The sequence below is a fragment of the Hyalella azteca genome, unplaced genomic scaffold (genome assembly GCF_000764305.2).
Source record: "Hyalella azteca isolate HAZT.00-mixed unplaced genomic scaffold, Hazt_2.0.2 contig5386, whole genome shotgun sequence".
Lineage (NCBI taxonomy): Eukaryota > Metazoa > Arthropoda > Malacostraca > Amphipoda > Hyalellidae > Hyalella > Hyalella azteca.
The window spans coordinates 605,353-628,209 of NW_025935579.1; the positions used below are offsets into that span (position 1 = coordinate 605,353).

General features: G+C 39.9%; 1 protein-coding gene across 1 annotated transcript in view; it reads right to left on the bottom strand.

Moving 5' to 3' along the window:
• The window catches only part of LOC108668929 (protein yippee-like 2), a 62,254-nt gene extending 39,752 nt beyond the window's left edge, over positions 1-22,502 (bottom strand). The window contains exon 1 of the mRNA XM_018156189.2: positions 22,400-22,502. Coding sequence (XP_018011678.1) covers positions 22,400-22,439 — 40 coding nt within the window. The 5' untranslated portion in view covers positions 22,440-22,502. The remainder of the gene's footprint in view (positions 1-22,399) is intronic.
• Positions 22,503-22,857: the final 355 nt, after the last annotated feature.

Sequence of the window (22,857 nt, forward strand, 5' to 3'; positions counted from 1 at the left end):
CAGGCTGGCCGGCTTTACTTCTCCCCAAGGTACAGTATAGAGGCCTCATGTAACACCCGCTGGGGCCGTTACAAGCACTTTCTCCACACCCACAATATACATATAGGACACATAATTATATACAACACACCTATAATATATAAGTCACCTATAATATATACAAGTCACCTATAATATATATAAGTCACCTATAATATATAAGTTACCTTGAATGTTTATATAAGTCACTAAGAGCCCAAATGATCCTGCAGGATGCAAGTGTGAAGGCAATTTATTTTAGCAACCGTTACATGCATGCAAGTACTCCCTAAATTAGACATGAACGCTTGCAACAATCTTGCATGAGAATTTTCTGACAAATACAATATGAATTTTGAAAAGAAAACTGTAGAAATCTGCCCTTAGTTAAACGGAAATAAAGGTAACATTTAAATGTAAATATGTATGTCTGCAAATTCAATACGATTTTATTCCTATCAGTGCTTTACAGTCATCCTATATCAAATACTTTAAATATAACTGAAATTTTTTTTATATATTACAAAATGTATTCGAATAAAAAAGAGAGCAGCCTATAAATCTAAATTTCACCGTGGGACAAATTAGCCACGTTTCATAATGAGCCCCTAACAGATGAGTTATTCGTAGTCGTGTAATAAATAACATCGCTACTCATTATCATACGATTAGACTTCGCAACGCTGCCCACCACCTAACGGTTTATCCTCAGTCCATGTGGAAATACCATCGCAACTCACAACCTAATGGTTCATCCACAATCCTATTAGACTCCGCAATGCTGCCCTTCGCCTCACGGTTAATTCTAAATCCTAGTAGAAAAACACAGCCACTCTCCACAGCTCGTATAACATCAAGAGGGCATAGATAGCCTCAAAGCATGATAAGTTCCACATTCAGGAATGAATAGCACGATACCGTGCATAATAGCAGGTGAGGCAGCAAAGAGTTCCGTATACCATCAAGAGGGCATAGATAGCCTCAGAGCATAAGTTCCGCATGCAGAAAATAATAGCACGATGCCGTGCATAATAGCAGGTGAGGCAGCGAAGAGTTCCGTATACCATCAAGAGGGCATAGATAGCCTCAGAGTACAAGTTCCGCATGCAGAAAATAATGGCACGATGCCGTGCATAATAGCAGGTGAGGTGAGGCGGCGAAGAGCTAATGATCCTGAAGCGGTGACGACCGTGCGTCGCACGCGACACCCGCCGGCCGCGCGGCCCGCGCCGCGGTAGGGCGTTGAACTCGGTCCAGGGAAGTAGGTGATAGTTGACACAGTTTGCCCAAGACTTAAACATGGATTGCAAGAATGATAACACAGTTTCAAATATAATAATTTCCAAGCAGCATTGATATTGACACTTGCATATGATAGGCCCTTAGCAAACAAGCAAAAAATATAACTCAGTACTCACTGCAGTGAGTGACAGAGAGCGCATTTTCTCGTCGACGAAAACCTGAAGTCACGGACGGACAGACGGACGGACATGGCGAGCACAATAGTGCATCATTTTTTCCATAAATGTGAAAATGCGCTAAAAAGAGCAAAACGTGATTCGATTAAAAGAGCAAACGGTGATTCAGAGCAAACGCTTTGGCGACCCTGCATCATTTCATCGCCGTAGTGTTTAACAGAGGGTGAAAATTTTGCCCGAGCTTCCGTTCACACTCAGAGAAATAAAGGAGACTTTATATTATACGAAGCCGTTATCTGACGTCTGGTTCAAACGAACTTTGAGGGCACGTTACACATACAGTTTAATAGCAAGGGAGAAATAAATAGACACGTGAAAGGATGAGGACGGATAAGAACGACCATAAGCACTTGATTCATAGGCTCTACGAAATGGTTCCGTCTTTGGGCGTCGGCGAAACACCTCCAACCAAGGAGTCGATCCAAACATTTTCATTTTATATAAAATATTTGTTCAAATAGCGATGCACGTTTTGTTCTTGTGTGAGTCATCCTGACTCAGTTTGGCGCGGCATAAGGGTGTATCAGTGATACTAGCAGAAAGTGTATCACTATTTAGACTATATGACCCCTTAATTTTTTTCAGTGAAAAACCTAATTTATTCGTCAACTCTAATTGGCGGAGCAACACCCAGGTAAACTATTTTCACACTTCAAATTGCTTTAATACAAGACAGAAGCTACACATTTGCTAGCACTAGGTTGCGGAAGTAACATACTTTAAAAAACGTGAAGTGCAATTTCAACAAAGTGAATAAACTATCAAATCAGACAATGCATAAAATCCAGCCCAGCTAAAATAAATTGGAAAGACTCATTGCTAAGTTAAATCTCGTTCAAACTCAAGAAATGGAGTTTTATAATCGTTTTGATAATTTTCAAATTAACAAAATCATTCTGCAAATTGCATTTCTATCATAAGTAGCATAATATCAGCTTGAAAAATGGATACGAATTTAGATATTTTCATTGAAAAGTAGTTAGTGGTATTCTAAAATTACCAATTAGAACTTCAAGCAACGACGAACACCAACGATGACATGCACATCACTGAACTGATATCAGTTAAAACAATGATCATTTAAGATAAATTAAAATTACCTGAATTGGATACAAATCAGATTTGGCAACTAACGGACAAAGGACGAATTCTCATGGCAGTCTGCATGAATAAATCAACGAGAAAGGCACATCATATCATCAGACATAAGAACAAATTAGTATGCAATATTGACCAAATAACTAAGTCAACAGCAGGCGAACTGCAGGCCGGAATATCATCACAGACACAAAGAGTCTGTAAACATATGAGTAACAAAGACCACAGCGGAGGTTTTCCTTTACCTAGATATGAAAACGTTCAGCCAACGAGACAAAGGAGATATCAAAGATATAAAAACCTATTAAAAGTTCGCATTTTCATTCAATACATAATTGAAAATCAAGCAACGGAGCGGTGCTTTGACATCAACCAACTTGATGTGTAATAACCAAATCAAGTGGATTAGGCAAAAGCTAAATGAACCCAAAAAGCCAGTGAACCCAAGCGAAATTAGTTAATATCATAAGTTCCGATCGGTTCAATCTCGTAATTTTCACATCAACTGTGATGACAAATTTAATTAAAGATCCAAAAGTGGCAGTAATGAACGTTTATCTTTTCAGCAGCTGCAAATAAATTTCCATTAGCTGCTTAGCGTAACAACTACAATAATCGAGGCTGTGGTGGTGCAGCAGCACCAGACGAGTGCAGCAAGTGAATGCAGCAGCGGCGTGAAGCAAGTAAATGCAGCAACGGTGTGAGGCAAGTAAATGCAGCAATAGCATGCAGCAAATAATTCCAGCCATCAGCAGCAGTATCATCAGCAGCAACCACCAGCAGCAGCTGTAGCTGCAAGGGTCGCTCAACTCTGTAAGCTAAACTGGATGCGCAGCAGCAGCAGCAGCAGCAGCAGCAGCAAACAACTGTCTGCCGCTGGTGCCTGCAGTGACTGTCCATAATAAATGCAGCGCTACGACCTACAAAAACAGTCAACCAACGACTTGCTTTGTTCTGAAGTCTAACGTTCCCGGAATAAGTTCATTGACTAAACATGATAGGGCGCGCTCCTGAAGGATTCTGAAAACTTATCACTTCCACATTAATCTTCAACTTTTAATTGAAAACAACTGTTAAATTAAAACATCCTGCAGCTATTACCCACCTGCAGCCACCACCACCACCCACCTGCAACCACAACCACCCACCTGCAACAAAAAAATCAATTTTAATCAAGCGTCGGTCAAAGGCCCAGACTTGACTGATCGAAGTGAGAGTCATGCAAGTCACCTCAGAAATGATAGGCCAAATATTTTTGAATGAAAAATATAGGTTCATGAGAAGTAGTGCATTGAGAGGGAGGTTTAATGAAACATTGACATTATGTACAACTTGAACTTTTCACCACGCATCGTCGTCAAGATCATCAACAACAACAATCACCACCAGGCGTCGTCTTGACCATCACTAAGACAACCATCACCACTGTATCAGGCAAACCACCTTGTGACCTTCACAATCAATCACAGTGACCTTGGCTCATCCAAAACAGGATGAGGATATAAACGCGATCACACAAAACTAAGATTCTAGCAGGCAAGTGGCTGACTACATGGCTGACAGCCACTTACGGTAAGCTAAGTTGAACCAAACAGCCACTCAGCCACATGGCTTACGCAAGAAGAATCACACAAAAGTATAATTCTAGCAGCCATGTGGCTGGTTACATGGCTGACCGCCACTTATGGGAAGCCAAGTGAACAGCTAGTGAACCAAACAGCCATTCAGCCATATGGCTTACGCAAGAGGTGACAACTCCAGCCATCGCAGAAGTTTCTCGATTGAATCAACAAACTAAATAAAAGCAACGTCCCAAGTGGAGACGAGCGCAAGTTTATTTATAAAGTTAATTTTTCCATACTTGATTATATAGAGCAGAGATCGGTAAGAGACACTATCAAGGCAGACTGACCCTAAATTACGGTTAATGAAATACACACCAAACGAAACAGTTAGTTAGACATGGGCGGACCAGAAACCAGGCAAAAGTGGAACTAAGGTTTATATAAAGTTTCTCAAACGGAACCTATCCGATATTAAATTGATGAAGCTTCTATATAATTTCAAGAAGCTGATAAATACAGTGGGGGGAAATAAATATTCGTACACTTGAAAAATCGTATTTTAATGTATGTAAGTACACAAGCTTAACAGGAAAAGTGATTTAAATTATGTATAGAGACGCATAGTATTCAAAAATACTATCAAAAGAAATTAAATCTCAATGCACATAATTTAAATCACTTTTCCTGTTAAGTTTGTGTACTTACATACATTAAAATACGATTTTTCAAGTGTACGAATATTTATTTCCCCCCACTGTATATGAAATCCACTAAGTGTACTTAAGAACTTAAATTAATTGCTAACATTTCTGACCCCAATGATTAAACTTACGCTTCATACTTCCTATACCAGCGCGTACGGCAGATGTAGTCTTCCAACAGACTTAACAATTTTTTGACCACTTCGCTCAGGCTCCTGGCTTCTTCTGTACGTACAACACCAGTGGCCAAAACCGTTAAGGTAATAGCTTTAGCATGAACAATTATAATTTTAACAAATTTTCCTGTTTACATTGTTCACTACTGGTTTCATCATACGTAACAACGTTTCCATAGTTTCCTGCATGTCTCCAATTAACCTTACAAGTTGCCAAGGCGTCAATAAAATCCGTCCGATCCCCAAATTATTCAAATTTTGTCAACAACCTAAATTTATTCCTACGTGCAGCATAAATACAGAAGTTTCGGATTATTTTAAGAAGCATTTTCGAGAGTTTCTGCGGTTTTAAAATTATTTCTATTTATAATAAACTTTCTCCAGAAGGCTTCTAAGGTTTGAAAGTTTCCACTTCACGGAGAAGTCAAAACTGTCCCCGCTGTTTTCTATACGATTTTCTAGACTCTCCATTACTTTCAAATGTCGTATTTATCCCAACACGCCTGCAAGCGAATCTTATAGACCAGAGACCGTGCAATCAAAAATAGTTAAGAGTTTGTAAATCCGTCAGCCAATCACTGATGGGATTTCAATTTAAACTCACCAATTGCAGACGAGACATCGACCGCTTTGCGTACTTAAAGACGCTGCGTGTACATATAGGCAAGTTTTGATGGTACGGAACCACAAGACTGACTTGTAGCGTAATTTTGTGTTGTATAATTTCATTTGTCGCTTGTAGCGTATAAGGAACTAGCGGACTGACTTGTATCCGAGCTACATTCGTCTGGAAATTGACGTGAGCTAGAGACAGCCATGAGCCATGCATGCAACGGCGGCGCGCGTTGCAGCGCCAGGCGAAGGCCACGGCTGTTGAGCGGAGGCCTTGAAGAAGAGACAACGTGCGGCGAGTTTACCTCTTACTAGCCTCATCAAAATCATTCTTATTATCCTGTTCAGCCTCCTACCTAGCCTCATCAATATTATCCTCATGATAACATTTAACCTCATATATTGCCTCGTCAATATTATCCCAAACATAATAATTATCCTCGTACCTTGCCTTATAAACATTATCCTAATTACCGGACTTTTGAATCCAAGTTATACCGATTTTGTCGAAATTGTTACATTACGTACGCCCATGTCATTGTGATGAAACGCCCTTCACAAATTTTATAATCATATGTTAATCTTATTTTGGGTATCACTTACACAGGAGCAGAAATTAAAAATATATATCTGCGAGCACATTTCATATAAATCGATTTTTTCAAAGACTTAAGGCATCGCGAGTGCTAGAAGAATGAGATCGTCTAGAAATTATAATATCTTCCCAAAATAATGTTATTATATTTTCCATCAACTTTGTCCACTCCGTCACGATCCAGTCTCGCGTTCTCTGACGTGACGTCGATTAATATTGTCAGTTAATATTAGCGCAACTACAGCGCATCCTTCATCAAGCCAACCGATCCACTTCCCCGCAGCGACTGCAATTCAAATTTCGTTCCCATGACGAACATATTTCTCGTCTCGCTGAAATTCGGAACTAAACAAAGCGGGAATTAGGCGACATATTTTCGGGGAAAACCTGTCGCAGCTGACGGAAATGTCAGAGCAGGATAATTTGCAACCAAACACTGTCAACTTGACGTGAAATTTGAAACTCGTAACAATAATTCACAATCCCATTTCGAGTCATGAGTCACGGATGGCATAAATGTGAACAGGAATAAATATATCAAGAGGTATAAATGGCATAATGGTCACCAACCTGAAACTCGACCATCCCTTTCCATATACAGTGGGGGGAAATAAATATTCGTACACTTGAAAAATCGTATTTTAATGTATGTAAGTACACAAACTGAACAGGAGAAGTGATTTATATTATGTATAGAGGCGCATTGTATTCAAAAATAGCATCAATAGAAATTAAATCTCAATGCAACAAAAACTAATGCAACATGTTAACTTCTTCGGGTCAAAAAAGTATTCGTACAAAACAACTTTTGACTAATATTTCACACCAGAACATTCCAGAATGTACTAGAAACATGTAGCAAGTTCCAGTAATGTAATCAGTAACCATAGTTAACGTATTTTGCAACTACCAGATCATTCTGCAACTGCCCGTAGTACAAGAAGGTCTCAAAAATGGCTAAAGGTAAAGAACTAACAAGTTCCCAAAAACAACTAATTCTATCGCGTTGGAAGGAAGGAGAAAGTTATAGGAAGATTGCTAGCCACTTGAATGTTCCTTTTAGTACAGTTGCTTCGTTCATTGGACGCTTCAAGACCCGTGACAGCGTTGAAAACCAAAGACGATCAGGTGCTCTTAGGAAGATTTCTGCACGATCTGCTAGATTATTGGGACGAAAAAACCAAGAAAATCCACAGATTACTCGAGGAGAGTTGCAAAGTCACCTGAGTGCCTCAGGAATTCAAGTAACCAAACGAACGATAAGCAATGAACTTCACAGAAACGAATTAAAATCACGCACCCCAAGAAAGACCCCACTCCTAATGAAACGACATCGAGATGCCAGGCTGAAATTCGTCAAGGAGCATAAGGACAAAGACTATGCTTTTTGGGAAAAGGTTCTTTGGACGGACGAAACAAAAATTGAGCTTTTCGGTCGAAATTATCGTCACCATGTGTGGAGGAAAGACGGTGAAGCCTACCTTCCAAAGAACAATGTGCCTACTGTAAAGTTTGGTGGTGGCAACATCATGATCTGGGGCTGTTTCTCCGCAAAAAGTGTTGTTAACATATCACTTATAGATGGTAGGATGAATGCTGCAAACTACCAGAGCATCCTGGAAAATAATTTGACGACTTCTGTTGAGAAACTAGAGCTACCTGGTGATTGGATTTTCCAGCAGGATAACGATCCTAAGCATACTGCAAGATCCACAAAGAAATGGTTCGCTGATAGAAATGTACACGTTATGGAATGGCCAAGCCAGTCGCCGGACTTAAATCCGATTGAAAATTTGTGGCGGTATTTGAAGATTCAAATTAAGAAAAGGTCCCCAACAAACATTGAGAATCTTAAGGTGGTGTGCCAAGAAGAATGGTATAAAATACCAGTCAGCATCTGCAAATCATTGGTCGAGACGTATAGAAATAGACTGGTATCTGTTGAGCTGAATAAAGGGTATTCAACCAAGTATTAAATTAAAATAATGCGGATTTATTGTTTTGTACGAATACTTTTTTCACCCGAAAAGTGAACATGTTGCATTGTTTTTTATTGCATTGAGATTTAATTTCTTTTGATAGTATTTTTGAATACTATGCGTCTCTATTCATAATTTAAATCACTTTTCCTGTTAAGTTTGTGTACTTACATACATTAAAATACGATTTTTCAAGTGTACGAATATTTATTTCCCCCCACTGTAGCTGGGCAGATGTTTTTGGACAACGCATGCGGCCCAAGAGAATCCACCTTGTATATATGAACCATCATTTCAACTTGTCATGATTTTTCATGATTGAACCACGAACCAAAAATCATGGTCTGATCCCAGACTGAAACATATGGCAATGTACTGGTGGCTAATTCTTATGCAATTCGTTAAGAGAACGGGCGTGACAGGACTTCGGACGAGGATCAATCGCTTCAAGTAAGTGTAGAAAAGGTAGTAATAATCAATTGCGGGTTCCTATAATTTACAAATTATTCAGATGAAAGACGATTGTTCTCAGCAGCCAGGCGTCCAAACTTAGAGTCGCTGCATCCAGTTCCAAGCACCCTTCACTGCTAGTCTTCCTTCCCCCAACCTTTCAATGAAGAACTCTTTATTTCCCCTCCCACTTGAGCAGCATTCACTCCCCACCCCTTCCACTTGAGCATCCTTAAGCAGTAAGCACCCGCTATCCCTCACCTTTCACACTGCTTCCTCCTTTACCTTTCATTGCAGCATCCAGCACTGCTTTACCCTGCACCCTCTTCCTTACACTGCAGCAGCTTCCACTCCCCCACCTTACACTGCAGCAGCTTCCACTCCCCCACCTTACACTGCAGCAGCTACACCTGACACTGCAGCAGCTTCCACTCCCCCACCTTACACTGCAGCAGCTTCCACTCCCCCACCTTACACTGCAGCAGCTTCCACTCCCCCACCTTACACTGCAGCAGCTCGCCTCCATCACCTCAGTTTCCACTACATCAGGGTTTTTAACCATTAGCGCGGCCACCATGGAACGAAACAATATAATTCAATCTTCAACCCCTTGATAGTTATCGGACAGTGAATGGTAGAACGGTGTTTGAATATACAAGTTCAACTTGATCGTAAAATCACAGCCAATAAATCTTCACCAAAACGCAGAAATAGCGTAACCACTTCACTTTCACCTATACATTAACGTACTACTTACTTCAGATTCACCCAAACACTAACTCAGAAACACGGCCATCACGTTAGATTCACCTAAACAGTCACTCAGAAACACGGTCATCACGTTAGATTCACCTTAACAGTATGTAAACAGTCACTCAGAAACACGGTAATCACTTTAGATTCACCTAAACAGTAAACAGTCACTCAGAAACAGGGTCATCACGTTAGATACTCCTAATCAGTCTCGCAGAATCTCAGCCATCAGTTTAGTTTCACTTTACATTCACCTAAAAAGTGTGGCACAATCTCGGCCATCAATCATTTTAGTTTCACCTAGAACTGTCACTCGGGAAAGCTCGGGTTGCACCAGAAGTCCAGAACTGGAGAAGCTCACCAGGCATCTAAGGATTGCAGGCATCATTACGAGCCTCGATCAGCGGCGTCCCCAGAAACCCGATTGCGTACGACCAATTACGGCGTGATCATCTCTCAGATCTCGTTTGCTGAACCGTAAATAGGGAAACAAAAATGAAGCGATTAGTGAACAATCGTTGTCAGTTGGTGTCAAATGAAGCGATTAGCGAACAATCGTTGTCAGTTGGTGTCAAATGAAGCGATTAGCGAACAATCGTTGTCAGTTGGTGTCAAAAGAAGCGATTAGCGAACAATCGTTGTCAGTTGGTGTCAAATGAAGCGATTAGCGAACAATCGTTGTCAGTTGGTTTAAAGATTGATGATCCTTCAGGGACAACTTCTGTCAGACGATTGCTGCTAAATATATTTTGAAGTAAATAAATTTATGCCAAAAGTTAACGATCCCTCAACGTTTTGGAGGCGACGGTTGTTGGAAAGTTTCTCTCCAAAAGAACTAGATCAATGCCAAAAGTTTAGGATTCATCGACATTTTGAGGGCAATGATTGTTATATTTTACGCGTTCCTGTGAGCAGGTTTAGTGTCTTATCATTCAAGACGAGGCGACTCCTGCGTCTGGTCGCCTTAGATACCGACACTTTGCGCAAGATTACGTATCGTTCGGTAGTGCATCAACGCAAAAATTGCGTTGAAATACGCACAAAAATATGTGGCCGACGTTAAAATTTAAAATTACGGGAGGCAGCCAGTTATTCGTTCCTCCAATACCAAAACATAAACAAACGAAACAAACACTCATCAGCCTAAAACTCGACTTCGAAACACCAACGTACAATTCAAATTGAACAAATTAATAAACCACAATATTAACTATCGTATATTAACCCATCAAATAGAACCTATAAGGCGTTATATTTTCCGTCAAAAACAATAAATACCTATACAATTAGTACACTGGTACTGGAGGAAGCTAACAATGCCAACCACGCATGAAAGACCGCATTCAGGTTACTAAATTAAAACAGTAATAAGCCATTTGATACATGAAGCATGAACAGCATCGTGGTAATTAGGACTCCTAATTGCTTATACCAAGCTTACAATCTCATATTATAGAAATGTTTGTATTAAATTCATACAACTGAAGAGATCAAACAAATCTGACAAAGAATTATCTTTGATTTTCTGACAGTTCAAAAGGAACTTATTGTACAAGACAAAGATACTAGAACTAGTGAAGAAATAGACGATGAACAACGTGGAAAAGATTTTTAAAGAATGTCTTTTGAAAGCCGCATCGAGGCTCTAATTATTAAACATCGTAATCAAGAGCGGAAGCTCAAGTCGTGTCTCGCCACACCTTGCATCATACGACGGCAGTGTGGTGACTGTAACTGCTCTGTAACGATGCAGTCCACGCTGCAAGTCTCCTAAGGTAGCCACGATGCAGTCCACGCTCCAGTCTACTGTGGAGGCCACTACATGCAGTCCGCGCTTTAAAAAATTGCATAGTTTCTGTAACTGCGGTACCGCGACGATTAGTGTACATTTGTATTAAATAAATAAACATCAAAATGTATCCACATGTATACTTGTACTGCGATACAATGTTGTTGCTCACATTTTTCCGGTGAACACTTATGGCCGTACGGATGTTAAGGTGTAAGGAACGCCAGGGTGAGACGGTGACCAGTGAGTTGCGGGAGTGCGGTCGACTTCGCTCACACTACCTGGACCAAGAATTACGCCTAACAACCGGCAGTTTCAAGAAGCCGACAAAACCCGATGTTTTGTGGAGAAAAATTCAAGTTCTCCAAGATATTGCAAAGCGCATATTCAAAAATTTCCTTATCATGATTATTCTTCCAACAGTTCGCTTATACAAACCGAAATAAGAAAAAAACAAGTAGCGAAACTTTCAGGCTAATTGGTCGCCGGCAATGTCAGTTCATAAACGCAGTAAATTCAGCCCTTGTCTCCGACCTTCACTCAGCTAAGTGAGTTTTGTTTAAAACTCTTATAGGTTTTATTGGCCTTTCGTTTTCCACGTTCACTTTGAGATTGTGCGCCAAATTCTTCACAGTATTTTGTAACCTTAAAAACAAATAATATGAATGCATAGGAGCGTACCTACCCAGTTAATAACATGAAATAATATAGATAACTCAATTAGGAGCATTAGTTTATTTTAAAAACAAAATTGATAAAGAAAGAAAAAGAGCAAAAGAGTAGGAAAGAGGAAGGAAGAGAGCCTGGCATATCTGGGCATCGATTCCCTGACCGCTCAGCTGCTGAGGCTTGCAACATGACAGAGACGCACATGACAGAGACGCACATGACAGAAAGATCCATAGCATTGTGTTATGCAGTCATCACACGTGCACAAGCATACGGACACAGAGAGGATTCAAAACCATAACCACGTTTAATGATTTATAATAAACTCTCAGCCCGCCGTGGAGTGAATAAAGAACGAAGTAAAGTATTATACACACGTCATTAGAAACAACTTTTGTACGCACAAATAATAATCATTTCATCCAAAAGCTGAAACCCGTGTGGTCCGGAGCGCGGCTGGGCGCATCGGCGGCTTGTGGTCCGCCGAGGACTGCGGTCGTCGGGAACGACGCGTGTATTGAGCGCGCAGTCCTCGACGTGTATTGATACCAACGCTCCAGCTGTCAGCTGTCTCCATGCCAGCTGCATGCGGACCACAAGCTGTGTGCGGACCACAAGCTGCATGCGGGCCCCTATCTTCCTCGCCACCATCTTTCGGGCCAACAGCCGTCGTCGGACAAGCAGCCGTCGGGCAAGCAGCTGAATGCGTGCCAGTTGTCGAGCTCTTGACGCAGAACTGCAATTTAGACCTCTGAAATTAGCTGTTGTTAACCGAGGCCCTTTGACCCGGTGCTGCGCCCTTGGGCGGTCGCTCGTTGCACAGCCTTTTTTTCTACTTATACCATTAAACTTAATAAAATAACTCCGCAAGTAGACAGGGGAAGCGTCGCAATTTTTTCCAGGCGATCTGATCATGTACTTTTTATTTTTGTGTAATTTTAATAGCGACTCAGATGCCAATAGCTGTCCATTGTCTAAAATTCAACACATGAAGAATAATTAGCTCACGTTTTGGTGAATCTTTCTAAGTATGCGTCCCATTCTTCGAATGCTATGAGAAAAAAAAAAACAGGAACATTATCTCTTATAGGACCGCAGTATACACACCATGTTCGAGGGGTCGTTCGAATCGCGAAAAACGTCGGTGCAACCCAAGTCTGGTATATAACTGTTTCACAACAGCCATTAAACCCCTATATATTATACATTTCCATCCTGGCTTCTCGAAATACGGCGGGCCAGAATCGTGCGTCAGCGCTGCTCATAAATTTCTGGCTCGTTTTCTCATTTGTGGGGTGAGAAATGCTTCGTGTGTCACGAATAACGTACTGCCCAAAGTCCTGAACCCAGCAACACGTCTTAAAGCCGCGAGTATTTCTATTTCAACAATTGAGTATGTACTGACTAAATTTTAAAATGGTGATGAGCGTAAATGTCAGAGGACTGTTTCTGATTCGTTGAAAAAACAACCATTTTGCCCTGTTTCTTTCTTCGGGAAGGTTTGAACAAAAAGAAAACGATAAATTCCTAAGCACTTTTTCGCGTGAATTGAATATTCTTGCGTATTCTATGGCTCGTACTGCCACAATCAGTGCGCCTTAAAGCAATCATGAAGACGGAAAGGCATTTTCGTGAGATTATTTTTTCCATCACGGCGTAGGGTGTAACTACAACTGACTGTACATTATTAGGATGATGCAGTGTTAATGCTAGTTGATAATTGGAGACTTTTAGTCTGCAGGAAGGTATACGTAATCATCTTCTGATTAAGAAAGTGCCAGTCTGAATAGAGCACTGATTAACGAGTTATTTCGCTGATAAATTACAACTCATGTCGACTTTAAATTAATATTTCGTAGCCAACATAAATATCAACGTTTTATTGCTGTGACTATTATATATGTACTTAGAACAAAATCAGGCAGCATAGTGAATGACGATGACATGCATATCTGCATATCCGTCGCGCGCGTCCATATGCAAGACGACGCACGCTTAATTATGGAGAGCCTTTCTAAATAGCACTTAATTGATTTCCCATGACCAAGCAGCGGCTCCTCGCCAGTCTCGTCAAAGCTCGACGAGACAACATTTTGTCCTGAATTCAGAGTGAATGCAAAAGGTTGGAAAAGACAAAAAGTTTTACAAATGACTGCAGAGTTGCAGTTCATCTCTAGTGAATACATAGACTAGTAATTACTTAGAATAAATCAGAAAATAATACATCAAAATACTTAGAATATCAGAAATTCAAATTCATCTTTCCCATTCCTCCTTAAATTTAACTTTCAATCAACTTAAAATACCCTTTAATGAAAAATCCGACCGATTGCCAATTGTTAGCCAGCAAAAAATCGCCCATGATTCAGTCAAAAGATGAGCAGCCGTGTAGTATACATACTATACATATGCCTAATGCACCAACTCAAAAGCAAATACAGATTGAAAGGAAGTTTAAATAAAAAACAAAATTCTAATCAACACTTCGAATCAAACTTATACCCGGTGCAAATTAATGCACGCGCTTTCGGCGCTGGATTTCGTAGCAAATTCGCAGGAAACAAAAGTTATTAAAACGAAAAATAAGTAGGAAGAGAGTTTCAATCGTGATTTTCCAAGATTGAAACGTTTAAATGGCTAAAAACCGTTATGTCATCCAAACCACGAATTAAAACACAACGCTGCGAAATATATAACGGCAATTGCCTGAATAAACAATCAAAAGTCTAGTTTCAAACCAATATTAAAGGAATAAGCAGTTCATGGAAATAATAGAGGGAGCGTTCGAGGGCAGCAGGGTTCTCAGTAGACTTCAGACGCAGAGAGGGAATTATTTTCTTCCTCTTGTAGGCCGAGGCGCTGAAGCCCCACACAAAGATGTACGACCACGCACTGCATGCGTCACAGTTCCCACCTTTGCCCGCACACATCAAAGGCAGAAATACGTCCGCCCTCACCACGCAAAGGAGGGTTGAAACAAAACGAAATATCGAGTTATCATAATTCCATTCTCAGAGCTTAGAAGAAACTGATCTAGATACAAGGCAAAAAATAAGTTTGAGGTCACTTATTCAAATAAAATGAGCCGAATTTGGTGGCAGGTACAAGGATATATTAGGAAAAGTTATGGTACTACTATATGGTAGGACAAAGCCAAAGTTTTCGGTTTCGGACTGGCATGATAAATTAAGCCCAGCACATACCAAGATAATAAAATGATAAATATAGAAAAATGTACCTATTTCATAAGTAGTTTGGCAAAAGAACAGAGGAGGAGATCTAAATTTTGGAAACTAAAACTAACACTTAAATCGATGTTTGGTCATATCGAAATTTTAATGAAAGTTATGTAACACTCTAGCAATTCTACAGAATAAAGAAAGAAGTTGCCACTGAGCTAGATTTTTACAGTCGAAATTCATAGCTTCGTTAATAGACAGTTTCCGCATCAGCGGCTGTTGCTGCGTTACTCTCAACTGTTATTATCTTCAATACTTAGGGTCGGAATAGCCACCACCAGCAGACATCGGCAAAAACGTAGGGATTTGCATAAATTATGAAAATTGAAGAATGTAAATGAGCAAGATTTGTATCAAGTTCCATGAATTATCTCCATTTTTCTCTGTTGAGAGACAATAACGCTGTCTATCGATCAGCAAGCCACCACCTCACTCTTCTTCGTCAGTGTTGCTCTTGACCTTCGTTCAGAACATTGTTCTTCAATATGAAGTTCATTGCCACGATAAATTAGTACGAACTGTCAAAGATCCATACATAGCAACTAATAAAATACAGCGCAGGTGGCTACATATAGTCTCTCATTTTCTGTATACAAAACGGACAGCGATATTAAATCAAACACTGAAGCTCAATGCAAATTATTGTTGTTTGGCTATTGGATAGTAAACTCTTATACTGGCACGCAATCCTGCTAACAAAGTATAAATGATTTCGTCCTCGCTGAATTTATTTCATGAACCAACAAAAAGATTTTCTAGCCATTCAGCGCAATGAAAAGTATGATTTGCTTTGATGATCATAAACTGAAGAGTAAGCAAGTACAAACCCATATAACCCATGACCAGAAAAGCGAACTAGTATCATAACGCCAAAATTCAGAAATGGAAGCCACGCCAACATCTACCTTTAAGGGTGGTTAAAAGAAATGAATCTTAGCAGAAAAATGTGCTCAAAGCCAAATTTTTGTCGTAGTCGTCTTGTAAGTTGATTTAGCGTTTGATTTCTATACGTACTTTCGTGCCATCTGTTTTCCGTCTCCAGCGAAGTGAACAACTTATTTGACCAAGACTGCCATCGATAGAGACCTCAGAATGATAATGCGCTTTATTGAGTCCATAAGATAAGATCTTAGGATAAGCCACGTGCTTAGCAACGGTCAATACTGTTACAGCTCTGCAGCAACGTAACCACGAGGTAATGTTTGTTTACATTCATCAATCATTCAGGCTCCTAGAAAACGTAGATCGATAGAGCTTCACAGAAAGACTTATGCCTTTTTAATGCAACAACTGGAGGCGCAACGGGCCATAATACTCACTTACACCGTCCACCGCATTAATCACCTTAATTGCCATCTTAAAATGCGAAAGCCTTTCTCCTAAACTTCCATAGCTCAATTCTACGGTAGCAGCCATATGAAGCAGTAACCAAAACTACATTCCCTAAGCATTATCCTCCCTGATAGATTCATATTTCTCTATTATCTTCTGCGATTGTTACCTGAAATGGGAGTTCATTTCGCCTGAAAAGGATGCAAGGTGTCACCGCCCACTCTCGTATCGCCATCATTTATATAAGGCATCGTGTTTACGTATAGGAACATCACACGCCATCGAGGCCACAACTTCCAAATTTGTTTCTAATTAACAAATCGCGAGATGGATCAGTTGCGTCTAATTGTTCTCATATTATTTCAAAATACGCATGGCTCATAGGAAAGCGTTTCCCCCTCAGAAATTAGATATACACAAAAGTAATGAAACATTTCAATAGGACGATAAGCAGACGCTTCACAAATGAACGAGTCGAAATTAAATGACAGTAACATTACTTTCAACTGCTCAAACGGAGTGAATCAATGGGCACTAACGTGTATTGCGGAGAAGCTAACGCGCAAAGCGTATATAGGCAGGTTTACGTGCAACGCGGAATGCTGCATGCAACGTGAATGATTACAAGCAAAGCGGAAAATAACATGCAACGCGGAGGCTCACAGGCAACGCGGAGAAGCACATTCTCCAAGCGGAAGGAGGATTACGTGCAACGCGGAGAATTACGTGCAACGCTAGGGATTACGTGCAACGCTAGGGACTACGTGCAACGCTAGGGATTACGTACAACACGGAGGATTACGTGCAACGCGGAGGATTACATGCAACGCGGAGGATTACGTGCAACGCGGAGGTACGTGCAACCAGGAGGATTATATGCAACGCGGAAGATTACGTGCAACGCCGAGGACTACGAGCAACGCGGATTACGTGCATCGCGGAGGATTACGTGCAATGCGGAGTAAATCATGGGCCAATAGTTGACAGGTTTACATGCAACTTGTTGCGTGCTGCGGCCTTGAAACTTGAACACCTCGCACTAAGTTCACCGGAGCCGAGTAAGCCTGCAGAACCGAGGTTCTGCTTATATTGCATTATAATGCGCACAAGGCGTCTAATGACATGAAAAATGCGTCGATATGGCTATACCTCAGTCGCGTTACGGTCATAGCTTTCTGAGTAAATTTAATATGCAGTGGTGCTCTATTCTATTATAATACGTGAAGGTCGTCTAGCAACATGAAAGAGGCTGCGGCGACACTTCAGTAATATAACTGTGGTGCGGTGCGGTTATAAGCTCTCGAGTATATTCAACGTACGTTTTCACTAAATATCGAGTTCAGAAAGTTTTTTTTCAGATTAGGTCCAATTTGATCCAAAGGTTGCTTGCTTTGCACCAGTTATGTCACTCTCTGAGACACGGCTGGGATCAAAACCCTGCATCGATGGAAAAACAGACTACGTGTAAAATAAGACAGACAAAAAGACCTACACTGAGAATTTTCCTTACTAATCAAATATTCGCAGCTAATGTCTTCAATTAAACCTTAGTAAAAATGTTCAACTAGAATCAAAACAATTATTTCTTTTTTCACTCGTTGACTTCAAATCAGGATGTAATTGTTCAGTACATCGATTAAGTGGTACATTTTATTACATTGGTTAACAAATGTGTAGACTCGGGCGGTATGTGTTGATAAAAGAATGCAAGAAATATATATTAATACGACGTCACCAATATACAACATAACTACATATGCAAACCCAATACGGCATGTTCTTGAGAAAATCTGGCATACACATTACACAATTGGCATGTGGGAAATAATATTATTAATAAAATAATAATATTAATAATAAATAATACTTGCAAATAAGCACATATAATATTGAAACTGAGAGACAGCAATGTAGGATTATGGTTACAAATGATGGTAGGACACTTAATGAAAGTGACAAAAAAAAATCCTTTTATAATTAGCAAAAGTTATAGAAATCTGCATGCAACCGTAAGTTACGGGCTGCTTGATGGAGCTTGTCTCCGCGGTGAAATGTTGACAGAAGTCCAGCTATACAAACACTTCAGAACAACGATGTATACACTTGTTCAAACTTGGTCATCGGAAATAATTAAATACGGTACACGTGTGTTCTGATATGTAAATCTGAAACGATGAACACGTATTCAGACATGTAGATCTGAAAGAATGTATACGTGTTCAGACATGTAGATCTGGAACGATGTACACGTGCACATCTGAAAGTAAATGTACAATGTTTAAGTAAGTGTAAGTGTGCACATTTGAACGCGGTAACAACCCAGTCAAACAAGAGGACGTGTGTTAATCAATGTGGATAATAAATCTAGGCTCCTAATTGCTGCTCACATCACACTGTTCCTTTGTTAGTGGCAATATTTAGGTTCGCACATATATTGAATACGATACACTGCCAAAAAACTCCTGAACAAACTACAGACCTTAAAATTAACAAACCTGAAGACTTATCAAACTATCCCATATATGTACAGGCATATTTGGTCAGGCCCAAACCGTGGTTGCAGGTTTACCTTGCGACAGGATGATGGTTGAAGATCACCAGGTTGCAAAAACTTGGCTGGGCGGTGAAGCCACAGCGAACACAAGATTTTCTGGCTCTTAACCGATCAAAAGCTTAGTTCCTCTGGCCACTCTTACAAGTCGTGCAGATAATTTGTTTCTATTCAAGTAAACTGAACACGGTAGTTCTCGGTAGCTCTCATTTGTTAAGCATTAAATATATCATCGAGCACAGCGGTTCTCAGTACAGTCGGTCCTGGACTCTAGTCTCTAACTATATACCCTTGCTGGCTTCTGAATCCGTCACGTGAAAATAATTTTGGAAGAATAAAAGAAATCTCAGCTAACTTTCAATATCATAGCAATCGACCACAAGCCTCAGGACTTCAAGATGGTGAGAAGCTATTCGCATTTCATCGTCGATGATCCGATGATTTCAATCTAAGTTCCATGGTTCGCAAGATGCTGAGGATGCACCGAATAATTTAGTTTCACATTCAGCCTACCTCATAATCCTTCATAATCTACTGCATGTCAACAGCACGAGAGTTATTTAGTTCGATTAAACATCTATTATCCTTTTAAGAATCACAACTTCACGAAACGAGTCGATAAATGAATGCTGGAATAAAAAAAATTCACAATTGAGAGAGAAATCGAACACAACTGAGAGACAAACTTCCATTCTAAAGTTAGATTTAATTTCCAAGCGGAAATTCCCGTTCGTAAAATATTCATTGGTACGAAAGTAAATTTTTTTACTTATTTACATGAAATGAGGAGTTAAAATAAGAAAGTAAAGCCTCAATACCTTCGAGAACAAAGATCAGTACTACTGATCTACTATATAGCACTTTAAGAAATTAAATTTAATCAAAGATTATCATTAAGTATGTGGTGCTAAGCCGCCACTTGTGCTAAAAGGCAGTATACGATAAAATATTCATTCTTTGAAAGTGAATTTGTACTCGGAATCCTTCACCAAAATAATCGTTACGATTTTTGGGGCGCTCTTGAAACTAACTAGGTATTTCTCCTCTCTCATGACAAAACAAGCCTTATGAAGTTATGAGGCACCCTGAATTGAAGCTACGGGTAGACTTGCGTACTGGCCGGGTAAAGATGAATGAAAGACGACATACTGCTAGTCTGCAATGTACCCTATGGAGATGTATGTTTTCTGTGATTTTCTCCTAGGTTATCGACCACTTTGTTTAGAAATGTTTATATTTTAATCAATAAATTCCGCGCAAATTGCTGTGCCTTGTACAACTTCCTTCTGACTGAAGGCTTCGACTAAACTGTACCTACAAAAGTTCAAAATCACACGTGAAATTCCTTTCACGTTGCGAGTATATAATACAATGATTCGAAATTTCGAATACATCAATACATGCTACTTGTTGAAAACTATCCATTATGAAAAAAAAGGAAGAACAATACATTATTAAGAAGAAATTTGCCTAATATCCAGGCTACACTTAATGTTAATCAAGTTGATCACAATAGCCGAGATCTTCGAGTGTGGGAATCTGATTCAATAGATACTCGTCTACATTACGCTACACTTAGGCTCTCTACTACTCAACGGATCTACAACAGGCAACCAGCTACCGTAATCAAGTAATTTTCTTGGAGTTTTAGCACATATTGCGTTTCAACAACGTACCCGTATTCAAAACTTGAGTTGGTGGCGATTATTATGAAGAAACTGAAATAAATCTGAACCTTTATAAGTGTTAATACTAGAGTAGGGTTAGCAGCAGGGTGGTCAGACAGCGCTTCTGGCATCAGCTGATATGAACTTTTGAGTCGAGATCAATACGCAATGCAGCATGTACGGAAAACATTTTAATTCCGTAACATTCACCAAATTATTGACAATTCGCTAAGAATTCAGAATACTATTGGATGCCAAGCAAGTTCGAATTAATAGTGAATAGACTAAAATTTAGCTATCGTGAATGCAGGGACCAACAAGCAAGAAATTGCGTCGTGCATGAGCACTCTGCAGTTGCCAGCGAAACGAAGACGCATTTCTCAATAGCTACATGATCCCTAAGACTCAAGACGTCGCGTAAATTTTTCCAGAACCCTAAAATGATTTATTTACTAAAGTAAACACAAGAGGAAATCTTATGGTTCAACACAACAAGCTTCGTTCCAAGATGTCAATGCAAGATCGACGTATGGTACCGCTAGGTATAATACGGCGATTGTTTGAACAAAGACGCTACTTCGGTTAAATTCAAGCTGCTGAAAGATTTCAATCATAAGTTAGCTAGAATTCAATGAAAAGACTAAAATAATATGGATGGTTCTAAAGTGGAAAAAGTCACATATTTCAATGATAGAACCACAGAGCAAGGTGCCATAACGGACCACGCATGGGATCACACCTTACAGGACACCAGCTGTGAACGAACTAGCAACCGCTGGTCCATCAGGCATCAACCCGTACAGCTGGCCGAGCAGTTCGCACGCGCTCTCTACAGCGAGTTGCCAATGACATATAAACAAACCATCAGGCTCATCATATATAACGTCTTTATTAATACAAACGTAAGACGTTAATATAACAATGATTTTAGCATGCAAACAAATTTTTACAGAACTTTTAAATAAGATAATAGAAGCTAAATAAAATGTTTAATATGAAAAATAGATGTGAACGACCGCGATGCCATACGTCGCCAGACGACTATTTATATTGCGTTGGTTACTTTGTTTCCACCATATCACAGCCACAGCTGAGAGCTCGACTACTCCGTAATAACAAAAAATCACTGTATGCAATAAAAATCTTCTCAATTTTACAATCGTCAAGACTGCAACTTCATGCACCTTGACACAAATTTCATTCACGAAGACGTAACCTGCAGTCGAATAGAAAGTTGTTTATGTTTTGCATTCGCTTCTTTGTTCGCCAAGCAACACCAACTAGGTAACCGAGAGACTGAGTTGACAATGCATGCACTACAACCTAGCCTTAGATCTCATGGAAATACCTGCATTTCATTGATAATAATGAGGACTTCCACTTTTAAGAGTAGTCGAACAGTAATGCATCTCACTCAACGTAAGGTATCACAAAAGGTATTAAATAGTTAAAATGTGTGTAGCAGTGCATCGATGATATAGAAAACACCTTCGCATTTCTATTCCAGTAATTGAGTGAAACTCTCCATCTATAAATTTTGATAGTAACAGATACTCATGATAACATTTTGATAATTCAATAAAAACGAGTCACGATTCGTCGAAAGGAAGTGACCATAGATGCGTCTGTTGTAGATGCTCAGTTTTATTTAGCTCGTGCGCATCAAATGTGTCACAGATTACCATCCTACAAGGTCAATGGATTCTCTGAACATTTAATCGACTCACCATTTAGCGCAGGGAAGAAAAACTCCTCATAACCGCACATTGTCGGTTGTTAAAGGTATATAAATCGTCACCTTCACTTCTATTCTCTGACACCCACTCTGATTCACGGCTCTCACCTAACTAACACTCGGGTCCCGGTGAGCCCTACGACCATTACCATCGCTCGCATGGCTCATTGCTTTTCCTTGACGTTCAAAATCGATCCTTTGTCAGATTCTATGTATTTCTTGCTATTTATTCCACGATTCTCGTCAATTCACACAGTATTGTGCAGTTCTTCTTGTCACGTTTCCTCAACTACCCGTCAGAAACATCTGGCTACGAAAAATCGGCTCGACACCTACTAAGTAGGTGAATTATACTCCTCATCGCTGAAAATTTTTCAAGTACAGTATATATAAAGTTTGCAATGCCTCTTAGAAGCTACTACATGTGAAAGGTTCAAATACTTAAAAATA